Source organism: Eumetopias jubatus, unplaced genomic scaffold (genome assembly GCF_037043125.1).
Source record: "Eumetopias jubatus isolate StellerSeaLion01/CBP00866 unplaced genomic scaffold, mEumJub1_p1.0 scaffold_1, whole genome shotgun sequence".
NCBI classification, from domain to species: Eukaryota; Metazoa; Chordata; class Mammalia; order Carnivora; family Otariidae; genus Eumetopias; species Eumetopias jubatus.
In genome coordinates this window covers 9,061,870-9,074,187 of record NW_028274807.1, presented here as the reverse complement: position 1 = coordinate 9,074,187, position 12,318 = coordinate 9,061,870, and the positions used below count along the sequence as shown (strand labels likewise).

Sequence of the window (12,318 nt, the reverse complement as noted above, 5' to 3'; positions counted from 1 at the left end):
TTTTAAAAATACTCACCTAATACTAATGTTAATGATAGGTGATATTTATAGCATTTCCTATATGCCATGTACTATTCTAAGCACTACAGATGTGTTAACTGGTTAATCAGGTAGGTGGTATTGCTATTGCATTTGGTACATGAGGAACTGAATGAAGTACAGAGAGGTAAAGTAACTTGCCCAAGATCATATACTCAGGAAATGGGGGAGCCAGGATACAATCCTAGGCAATCTGATTTCAGAGTCCATGCTCTTAATTAACCCCTGTGCCAGTCACCTCTCTGGTTAAAACAAAATAGAAAATAAAAATCACACCAGTGTCTAATTACAGTGTAGTTGGTGTAGGGTGTGCTAGTGAGGTTTGCCAGGCTGACAATGACCAGCATGATGTCACAGTGGCTCGGTCTGCTGGGTATGAGCACGTTAACTGGATTGTAATCAATGCCATGATGGTGATGTGTGGGCTATGACAGAGAGTTTTTGGCTTTTTCTGTGTATACATACGAAAAATGTTTGTAAGGCAAATGAGTTTAAAAGTGTGTCTATTTCCAAGATAGCGTGTGTCCCATTTTACATTCCATACTTTGGGTCCTAGTCTGGTTTTTCACTTTTGGAGTTAAATTCCCTAAACTCTGTTCATCCAGAACAGGTCACGTTCCAGACATGATAGATAACCAACCTGTTGTAGAAGGTCACTAATGACCTTATCGTGAGCAGTTTCCCTTGAATGGCAGAGGTAGAAACCCAGTTGCAGAAAGCTGAAAGTGAATGAGAATGGAGGAAATGGGAGAGAAGGGAGGAAGAATTGTGATGAGGATGAAGAATGTCTGTGGTAGGAGATGGAGGATGCAAGAGTCGTATGACTCTTGGTTGCGGTCAGAGGAGCTAATCAGAGTTAAAGATTTAAAAACTGGTTTAGACCTGCACTGTGATCTGAGGTGTAGCCTTGGGAAGGAAGAGCCTAGATATTGGGTGGTGAAGATCATTTTAGTCAAGGAGGTCAACAGCAGGGCTGGGGTCTTGAAGGCATTGTCTACATGGGCCTTGATGTGGCTGGGATGGTGAGAGTTTGGAGGAGAGCTGGGAACACTGTGAACTAATGGCCAGTGTTCTTAAACAGGACAAGCAAGAGCGAAGTAGGTAGCAATGACAAGCAAAGGTAGATACAGTGAAATAGAGCGAGAGGAGAGACTATGGAATCAGAGGATCTGCGTTTGAATCCTTCCTAGCTTGGTGACTTTGAGCAAGTTACTTAATTTTATTCAGAATGCTTCCCATCTGTACACTGCAGGTGATGATGATTGGACCTGAGAATTGCCGAGAGGATGAACGAGATAATGCGTGTAAAAATGCTTGGTATGATGTGTGACAAATAGTATGAATAGTTAGCTAGGAGGATTGTTATTGTTCTTCTCATACTATGAGGTTTTCGTATGGCAAATTGGACGTAATAAGAACTAAACAGATTTGTATTTCGAGGACCGATGGTGGTCTTGCTTAGTAAAAAAGAAATTTGGTTTGTACTGACAATGGCCAGGCAGTAGTGAAGGGGAAAAGTCTAAGAAGTGGTGTTAATAGTGGTGGTGATGATGATACGAAAAGAAGGCCATCACTTGGGCAAGAGTTAGAAGGACTACCGTGCTGCATTTTTTAATGATGTTTATGTTTTGTGGCTATTCTCTGATGGCGATAAATTTTTATTATTAAACTTTCTTCCAGAAAAAAACCCTTAGTCTGAAACTCCAGTCCTAATTTTCTTTTTTCCCCCATTGAAATAATTCTTTTTAAAACATAGATAATATGTTTGATAATAGGAGGCTGTTGGTAATGTGAGGCTTTTTGCCCACATTTGCAATCTAGCAGTGCTGTGTGTTGTGGTAGTTGTGAGAGCGCCAGATGCAGTGATTGTTAGGAGGATGGAAGTCTGGGTGCGGCTGTGGGGAGGTAGGAGGTTGACAAGCTTGCCCCGTACCATTCCAGCTCAGCCCCTTTGCCCAAGACAGGAACACACACGGATGGATGGATAGGGAAATATAAGCAGCCAATAAGAAACCATTTTCTCAGTGGGGTCAGGATTTACTTCTGGCCAGGAGGTTGAGAATATGGCGGAGTTTGTGTGTGGTGAAATGGCATTGTTTCTCAGGATGCAGTAAAAGCAGTTGGGGTAAAAGGGCAGCAGTGGAAAGATGTCTTTTGTTCATTCAGCAAACAATTATTGGAGGGCTTTACCATGTGCTGGGCACATACAGAAGTGAGTAAGATGCCCTTAATTATCTTCCATCTAAAGGAGACATCTAACAGATAAATTCAGAGTAGAGATGGTGACTATGTGAGCTTCAGGAAAAAAAAAAGATTAAACTGGTATTTGAAGAGAGTTGGGAAAGAATAGCAGCAGACTGAGGATGAGAATCTTCCAGACTCAGTGTTCTTACTGGTTATTTTGGGGAAGCCTAAGTTCGAAGGATTTTTCTAATATACCATAGAGGCCAGGAAAACTGCTTCTCATATTATCTCAAATGATTTAATTACTGATTTGGGTTTGTGTTATTTCCTTAGGATGGTACAGCATGGACGATTTTGCCCTGGGAGATTTCACTGTAGCAGATGATGCCTTGTTAGAAGATTGCCCTTATGTGGATGATTGTGTCTTTGCTCCTGAATTTATGTCCAGTGATTATGTTCGTGTGACTCAACTTTACTGCGATGGGGTGGTAAGATTTGTTGCTTTTTTGTTTTAACATCGTGTCTTAAAGGTTTATTATTTTATTAAGATATAATTGACATGACATTGTATTAGTTTCTGGTGTACAACAGAATGACTTGAAATGTGTAAATGTTGTGAAATTATCACCACAGTAAGTCTAGTTAAAACTACATCCATTGGGGCGCCTGGGTGGCTCAGTTGTTAAGCGTCTGCCTTCGGCTCAGGTCATGATCCCAGGGTCCTGGGATTGAGCTCCGCATCGGGCTCCCTGCTCAGCGGGAAGCCTGCTTCTCCCTCTCCCACTCCCCCTGCTTGTGTTCCTGCTTTTGCTAACTCTCTCTCTCTCTGTCAAATAAATAAATAAAATCTTTAAAAAAAAAACTACATCCATCACCATTCATAGTTACAGATCTTTTTTTATTCTGAGGACTTAATGTCTACATTTTAAAGGTTTTTTTGATTTAGAGCTATGGGAGTAAAGATGTTTTTGTGGGGTAAAAGTTTTTACAGGGAGTTTCAAATGCGATTTCAGAAGAGAAAGTAAATGGTGCCTCAACAACAAGAATGTTCAGTACCAGAGAATGGGTGATAAGGGAAGATGGTTTTCTTTAAGATTTTATTTATTTGACAGAGAGAGAGAGAGAGAGAGCGCGCGCGACAGCAGGAACACAAGCAGGGGGAGTGGGAGAGGGAGAAGCAGGCTTCCCGCTGAGCAGGGAGCCCGATGCGGAGCTCGATCCCAGGACCCTGGGATCATGACCTGAGCCGAAGGCAGACGCTTAACCGACTGAGCCACCCAGGTGCCCTGGAAGATGGTTTTCTGACTAGAGATTAGAATACTCTCAAGAGATAGCCGTAGACGCAGACTTGGGGGAAACACTTAAAAAAAAAAGCCTAAAGGACTCACCGGCCGAAGATATTGTAATCAAAGTGTATAAGTAAATGTGCACTGAAAAATTTGTTAGTTTAGTACTGATAATCCTTACATTAAAAATTGAAAACTGTATTTTTGCATTTCACCAGATACAAATCAAAAGAATTTTTTTCTGTTTAGGGTATGCAGTATAAAGATTTTACTCAAAGTGAGAGAAACTTAGGTGAGTACATCGGTATTTTAATTTGTTGAGAGACTGTTGTGGGAGGTTCATCCATTCACATCAACAAAGCAGTCCTACATATCTTTCATTTTTTTTACTTTTTGATTAATGTATTTTTAATTGAAGTGTAGTTGACATGCAATATTATATTAGTATCAGGTGTACAACATAGTGATTGGACATTTATATACATTGAGAAGTGCTTACCATGATAAGTGTAGTTATTATCTGTTGCCATATGAAGTTATTACTATGTTAGTGACTATATTCCTTATGCCGTCTGAACTTAACGTCCCCGTGATTTGTTTATTTTATAAGTGGAAGTTTTACTTCTTAGTCCCCTTCGTCTGTTTTGCTCATCCCCTTCTTTCTTACCTTTCCACATCCATTGTAGCCATTTCTCTATTAACAGTGTTGATTTATTCCAAAATGAGGCATAAAATATTAATTTAAAACTTTTTTTAATAAAGAATTTGACATCTGCAATATGTGGTGTAGTAAACCAGTTTCTGTCCTGCAAGATTACTGTGATGCCATTAAAATATACATCTTCTGGCCACTTCTGTTTCAACGTCAGCACAGTTCTATAATATCACGGTTGCACCCCTGTGTGGAGGCCACGTAAGTTACTACACGTCATTCATTTTGTGTAAACAGTGATGATAAGCATGTTGCCCATTACTGAGGAATGCCAAGTACAGGGGAAGGCTTATGTTTTATTCTTGTATAAACTGTTCAACTTGACTCTTATGTAATAAGATGGAAAAAGTTAATGCTTTGGATTTGGATATGAATGACTAATCATGGTGACATTATGATGAGTGAACCTCTGAGGAGCATTAGATGGTAGATTTGAAACTGAAGGAAAATTAATATGCTTGTTTATAAATAGCAGCATTGTAGTACAGAAGAGAGAAAAAGGTATTTTGTCCACTTAACAACTTATAGTTACCTAGAGTGAAGTAAGAGAATTTAATTTTTTTCAAGTAGTTTAAATTGGGGTATAACATATAGTAAAGTGTAAAGCTCAATGAATTTTTATATATGAGAACCTAATTTTTTTAAAAATGAATTTGTATTTAAGCAATTCTCATGCTTCTGAGATAAGTTTGAAGAAATTACAACATCTGGAATTGATGGAAGATATTGTGGATTTGGCAAAGAAAGTTGTGGTAAGTGGTGGAATGTGTATTTGGCCCCCTGTATCTAAAGAATATAATTTATGTGGTGTCAGGCCCATGTTACTCATTTATAGTGGTTAACAGGTAATGGTTTGAGTTTGATTGAACCTGAGATTATTCTACTACCCGTGAGTTTGTGCTATGTGTTTGAGAGATTAGGTAGATGGCAGTCTTCCTGGTTCTGACATGAATGATGTAGACGGTGGTCTTCCTGGTTCTGACATGAATGATGAGATCCAGGACCATTCCCATCATTAAAGGATAGAAAATGGAATTTGTCACAGATGAAAGAAAGCTCATAGGAACTTCTGTCATAGGAGCTTTTGTCACTGAAAGTGATGGGTTCTTGTGAAATCATGCCACTGGCAGCAGCACCACAACAAATATTTGATCTTTGGGGTAAACTTTTATTATATAGTATTTGAGGCAGTGCCCTGTATTATACTGAAGGTTTTTTCCCTTGAAAGCCGTTTGATCATTTTTCTTATTTCAGTTGGTTATGGAGTTATGGAGCCAAGTGTTTATTTCCTGCTGATGAGCCTCTGCTATTCCTTTTTTTTTTTTTAAGGTTTTATTTATTTATTTGAGAGAGAGAATGAGTGAGAGGCAGAGGGAGAAGCAAACTCCCCACTGAGCAGGGAACCTGATGCGGGGCTCGATCCCAGGACCCTGAGATCATGACCTGAGCCAAAGGCAGACGCTTAACCAGCTGAGCCAGCCAGGCGCCCCTCCTTTGCTATTCCTTGTATCAGTCAATGTAGTTTCATAAAAAAATCTTGATGTAATGAACTTTAAAGTCCATACATCTAAAAGTTACACTAAGCCATTTTATTATTAGAAGCCAATGTAAGACTACTTCTGAATTCTTGTTTTAGGGTTCTTAGGAGGTAAATTGGGCATGAAAGTGCTTGTGGGAGGTGGACTCTTTGTACACATAGCAGTATTCCTGAAATGTAGGATTTTTTTTTTGTCCACTGGAAAATTCAAGTGTAACTGATTGAAGATGGTTCATGTTTTGTTGTTTTGTTTTGCAGAATGATTCATTCTTTATCGGAGGCTTATTGAGAATTGGTTATAAAATAGAAAATGTAAGTATTAAATGCGGGAAGCAAGCACAACCACTGCCGATAAAGGGCAGTTGTCTCACTGCTCATTGCTCCATGAATTGGGTTCACGAGTTAGTGTTTTACATGTAGTAGTTGCTAGTATTGATATCTGTATTTTCCTTAAGCAGTCTCCTTATTTTGGGGGTTTGCATCCTTCCCTCCTCCCCGTATATGTAGTATAATTTTGGGCTGCCCTTTTTCTTTTTTTTTAAGATTTTATTTATTTATTTGACACAGAGAGAGACAGCAAGAGAGGGAACACAAGCAGGGGGAGTGGGAGAGGGAGAAGCAGGCTTCCCGCCGAGGAGAGAGCCCGACGTGGGGCTCGATCCCAGGACCCTGGGTTCATAACCTGAGCCGAAGGCAGACACTTAATGACTGAGCCACCCAGGCACCCCCGGGCTGCTTTTACACATTGATTCTTTTTTTCTTTTTTAGATTATTTATCTGGCATATATTCTCTCAAATGAAATTATTAGGTCTCTGGTATGAACATTTTTGATATGTAATTATTAGATAATCTCCAGATAAAATTATAAGCCAGTTTTTAATGCTACTGGTAACATAAACATCTACTTGTTTCCCTTAAGCCTGACATGAGCATCGATAACTCTTCTTCTTAACTTCTGAAGTCATTTCAGACTAGAAGTACGAATAACATTCCTGTGAGCTCCTGCCTCTTCATGAAGATCTTTGCACTGAGTGCTTATTTGCACAGCTGCACTCTCCTCCTGTTTATCTCCTTACTCTTCTGTTTGCCATAGACCATTTAAAATACATAGTCCCTTTCAGGAACCTTAATCTGTACCTTTAACCTTGTGGTAAGGATGGAAGTCCTAGTTTAGATGAGATCTGAGACCCCTCATTCACCTTGTATTATTGCACCCAGGGCAGCTGCTGGCCAGGTTGTAAACCTCAACTTCTAGGTCTGTAGTGATTGAAGCAGCATCTTGGCCTATGAGGGTAGCCTGAGGTTATTTGAAGATGTAACATATGTGAGTCCCTGGTATCTGTTAACTTAAATGTTGGGGTCCAGCTATTCTAGTTGCGTGAGTAATGAAAATGCAAGATTTTGTTAAGTTTTTATTAAGACTCTGAAATACTGTATGTTAAATTTATGGTACCACATGTACAATTAAAATTAATACCCAAATCACATTCTTCATCCATCTTTTTGATACAGAAAATCTTGGCAATGGAAGAAGCTTTGAATTGGGTGAAATACACAGGCGATGTAACAATTCTACCTAAATTAGGAGCAGTTGACAATTGTTGGCCTATGTTAAGTATTTTCTTTACTGAATGTAAGTATAAATGCATTAAATTGTTACTTGACTCAGTTTTTAAAGGCATTATTTAGGAAAATGGAATGTGTGGTTATGTGATTTCTTATTTATCTTAGGACTTTAAAAAATGTTTTCTCTTAAAAAAATCTTTTTCTATTGTAAAGAAGAGAAAAGCCTGAATAAGAGAACTGTAACCTCATAGGTAGCTTTATTCTATATTTCCTGTCTTAATAATTTCTATGACATCACACTTCTAAAAATCCTACCAAGTGAATGCCGTAAGTTATAATACCCAAGAAAAGAATCCACAACTGGGGCCTCATGTATTCTTCTTCAAAAGAGAAATAAGTAACAGAGCTAAGATTATAATTTTCATTTTCCCGATGACCCTGTTATTCTTTCGTATAATGAAACTGCCTTCTATATTTTTTTTTAACTTTGTGAAATATGTTTCTCTAAAGCATTTGAATGTTAGCAGTGTTTTTTTAATAGTACAGCTGTAGGGATCTTGAAGCAGGAAATATTGTGCTCTTTAGTTGATGACGAGTAATTTGCCATCACCACTTGAGAAGAGGTCAGATTTTATACTGTTGATCTAAGTGGTAGAGAGAAATTAAGCTTAAACACGGAGACAGGTTTTCCTGATATTACATACTGGACTGTATTATATCAGTAGGGGTGGTTCTCCTCATTGTTCTGGAGGCCTGTAATTATAGGGTAGATTTTATGGTAGAAGTAGAGGACCAATATCATGTATTGGGCACCCATGTGGGCTTGGTTCTGACATATTCTCTCTCTCTTTCTCTCTGTTCTCTTCTTTACAGTTGCTCTGTAAAGAAGCTACAAGGTAGCTGTTACAAGGTAGCTGCTGTTGTCCCTATTTTAGAAATAAGCAAACTAAGGCTTTGGGAGGTTAAGTGATATTTCTGCAGTCTACTGAGTAGTAGAACCTAGATGAGAAGTCAAGTCTCCCTGATTTCAAAGCCCAGGTTTTTAATCCTGTAATCTTACTCTGTCCCTTATTAATTACCTTATTTGGTGAACGTCTGAAATTCTTCCTTAAATTTAGATTTTAGATACTTTATTCATCTTGGAAATGTATGTGTTTGGCTAGAGGCTTAACTACAGTTTTGTTGGGATAAAATTGTTAACATTTAAATCTATAAACTGCTAAAAATACAGAAAATGAGGTCTGATAAACTTTTAACATAAATTTTGGTTATTACCTACTGCATTTTAATTAGTTTATTAAATTTTTAAAAGCATAGTATTTCAAATAACATTTTCACATTTCATTCATGAGAATCAAAATGTTGAAATAAGATATTTAAAATTCTTTGTTACATTAAGTATATTTTAGAGAGTTTTCCAAGTTTTTGTTTTTAGACATTTTTGTTGAACATCGTGCCAGGTACAGCATAGGCTCTCAGTAAGGTTTGTTGAACTAACTTGAGTAATTATGAGGCCTATTTGGAATATTATGACTGACGATTTGTTTTAACTACAGTTAGAATTAATGTAATAATAAGTGTTTTTTTTAATGGTAGAACTAAAATAGGTTAGATTCACATGCAATGAATCTAATGTGTTCTAAAACATTTTATCACTTGTTCACTTTAATTTGTATAATTTGATACATGTAAAAGATTATAAGAAACATGTTATTAGAAATATGAGAAAGTATAATAATTAGTTGACCTTATGGACTGACCTACGTATCCTAAGTTTTAGAACTTTAACAATACCAGTTTGCTTTTTTTTTTAAACAAATGTTCTCTCACTCTCTCCTGAAAATAAAATTTAGACAAGTATCACATAACTAAAGTTGTAACAGAAAACTGCAATTTGCTTGAAGAATTTAAAACTCAAAATTGTGCGGAATGTATAGAGGTGAGAATAAATGTTTACTTGTAAGTATATTTTAAAATTTATCTGTTAGAACTTTTATTAACATTCAGAGAAAGTTCAGTAAAACTGCTGTCTGTCAGCACACAGGAACTGTTGTAAAATTCACTAACACGTTTGAGGGAAAATTTTAATAAATTTTGATTGGAATTTTTTTTTTGGAAGAGGAAAACAACATCTTGATCAGAATTTTTTAATTTACATATGTATTTCAAATATATATATTATTAAAGTAAATTTATAGAATACTGAATAATAAACATTTAAATATATGTATTTTAAAAGAGTTAATTGAAATTTGATTTTTTTAAACTAAGGTTTTTAATTAGTTAAAGAAATATAATTTTCTTTGGTAACAGCTTTATTGAGATGTAATTCATATGCCATAGAATTCACTCAAAGGAAATTTTTTTTTTAAAGATTTTATTTTTGCGTAATCTCTATTCGCAAAGGCGGGGCTCAAATTTACAGCCCTGAGATCAAGAGTGACATTCCTCCACCAACAGAGCCAGCCAGGTGCCCTGGGAAATATGATTTTTACTAAATTTTTAAAGAAGGAGTTAGGAAAATATTTAGTGTTCTATTTAATTCACTTACTAAAGCCATTTACAGGATCCAGTTTATTTTGATCTGTTTATTTTGAAAATTTGAATATTTGAAGTGAACAGTTTCCATTATATCTGTAGCATCTTTGATTTCATTCTTGCTAATTTTGCTGCCTCATTTTTGTTAATCTATTCAACATTGACTCTATGCTACCAATTTGTGTATATATATATATTTTTTTTAAGCACTCAGGATTATTGAATAATATCATATCTTCTAACTGAAAATTTTACCTTGCATCTCTTTTTTTCCCTGCTATATGACAGGCTCAATAGGTATTTTTAAAAGTGGGCCTGCCAAATACTGTACACAAGGGGATAAATTGTTAGTTGTTACTCATAATGTGCTGGTTTTGTTTATTTTTTAATATTCCTTTAACAAAGTTAACTTTGAGTCATCAGAGACAGATTTTTTAAAATAAATATACCAAAATATTAGATACTGGGTTCTCATTTTCTACATAAATAATCTCCTAGCTTATTTCTGTTATCAGAGATAAAAGCCCAGTACCATTTTTCCTAGATACTGGCATTCTTGATTGTCTTTGCTTTTAATTGATGGGTCTTCTTTCACCTTGGTTTCTCAGCAAGGAGAGCTAATGAAAATGAAAGGAAATGAAGAGTTTTCAAAAGAAAGATTTGATATAGCTATTATCTATTACACCAGAGCCATTGAATATAGGTAAGAGCAAAATAGAACAATGAGATCCTTATTGTGTGGCGGATCAAGTTGAAATGCTAGTCAGGAGAAATAAAAGCAAGGCGAGGAATTGGAGAGAGGATCTTCAACTTGCTATGTAGAATAGATTTTCTCGCCCCTAGGCATTAGAAGTGTTAGGGATGGCCTGGGTAGATGAAATAACTGAGTAGTAGAATTTAAGCAAGTCATGCAGAATTGTGAATATTGCTTCTACCCTGCCCCGTTTTCTCTCAAGCTTTCCAGTGTAAGCCCACCTGTTTTTTCTTGTTCTCATTTTGCCTTCAGCTAATACCTTCCAAATTATTCGCTAATCAAAAAGGGCTAGTTACTAATACCCATTCAGGAATTTCTGCTTTCTGAGAGGGAACTTTTAAAGTATAATAGTTGGAATTGTTGCGAGAGTGTGTGTTCTCTCTACCTCATCTTCTGTTTGCTCAGCTGCTGGAATTTCATAGCGTCCCTACATGTGTGCTTCATACTTGGTTCCTACTGGTATTTCACCTGGGCCGTCTGGTATCGTAGCAGTCTTTGGAGGGTGTGCTGTAGACGGCTGCTCTCTTTCCTGCCTTGCCTGTCTCCGTGGGGCATGAGTGAGTCAGGGGAGCACACCACATCTGGAAGGCTCCTGCTTTGTTCTGAGGAAGGAAACAGATTAAGCTAGAAAAGACAAAATTTGAAATGAAGCTATTTAAATTGTTGGAATTTACAGACTTTCTTTGTCAAAGTGGTATGGTCCTGACTTACATAAGTATAATTCTGTCCTTTATACCTACACCATACTTACGATTCGCTAGCTTTTTAATACGTCTCATTTGACCCTCACAACATCCCTGTGAGCTAGGCAGAGAAAGTAGGGCGTTTCGCACACAGTGAGTGTGGATTGACGCGAACCAGGTTACTCTGGTGGGGAGTAGAGGGACCAGGGCCTAGCCCGTTAGGTCTCGGCGCCTTCCATCCCTCCCGCGCCGCTGCCCAGATGCAAGGGCTGCGGAAGCCTCCTTCGTGCCTTACACTCTCTGTGTGCGTTTTATTTGCCTTGTATGTAATGTACTTTACTGACTAAACATTATTTCTTTTAAAGACCTGAAAATCATCTTCTTTATGGTAACCGAGCTCTTTGTTTTCTCCGCACTGGACAGTTTAGGTAAGTTGGTTAGAGTACTCCAGTCACTGAGCTGTTAGGCTAAATACCCATTTTTGAGAAATGTTTGTGTTTTGCAGGTATACAAGAAAATCCTTTAGTAGTTTTTTGTCGGATGTAGTTGAATGGTTAAAGGGGCTGTGTAGGCTTTATACGAACAACAGCAGCGGCAGCTGTTCTGACTGAGTGGATAACATGTTATGTGCTGTCTCGAGTACTTTACACTGTTCCTTGATTCTCACAGTCCACTCACTAGGTAATGTCATTCTCCACACTTACATTCGGGTGGACTCATACTTACTCATAAGTAGTGATGTCAAGATTTGAACACAGATCTTACCTGGTGATGTTGAAGTCTTTGTTCATAATACCTGTGTTATCTCCTTTTGCTCTCTTAATTAATCTGTATAATTCTAGAAGAATTTTTGCTGTTTTCTATATGTTGATATAAAAAATAAAGTAAATCTCATTTGTAAGTGAAAGAAAAAAAATTTAATGGTTTAACCATCAGAGTGAAATCATAATTAATTCTTTTAATTTCTTACATAATTAATTCTTCGTTTCTTATGTTGCATTGAGTTTTTATTAGTTGA

At 37.0% G+C, this 12,318-nt stretch overlaps 1 protein-coding gene across 2 annotated transcripts in view; it reads left to right on the top strand.

Moving 5' to 3' along the window:
• Positions 1-12,318, top strand: part of TTC3 (tetratricopeptide repeat domain 3) — a 115,629-nt gene that overhangs the window by 9,925 nt on the left and 93,386 nt on the right. For both annotated transcript variants that reach the window (XM_028115719.2, XM_088023896.1), the window contains exons 2-10: positions 2,557-2,711; positions 3,759-3,801; positions 4,272-4,422; positions 4,886-4,973; positions 6,017-6,070; positions 7,272-7,392; positions 9,179-9,264; positions 10,472-10,566; positions 11,666-11,728. In XM_028115719.2, coding sequence (XP_027971520.1) covers positions 2,568-2,711; positions 3,759-3,801; positions 4,272-4,422; positions 4,886-4,973; positions 6,017-6,070; positions 7,272-7,392; positions 9,179-9,264; positions 10,472-10,566; positions 11,666-11,728 — 845 coding nt within the window. In that variant the 5' untranslated portion in view covers positions 2,557-2,567. The remainder of the gene's footprint in view (positions 1-2,556; positions 2,712-3,758; positions 3,802-4,271; positions 4,423-4,885; positions 4,974-6,016; positions 6,071-7,271; positions 7,393-9,178; positions 9,265-10,471; positions 10,567-11,665; positions 11,729-12,318) is intronic.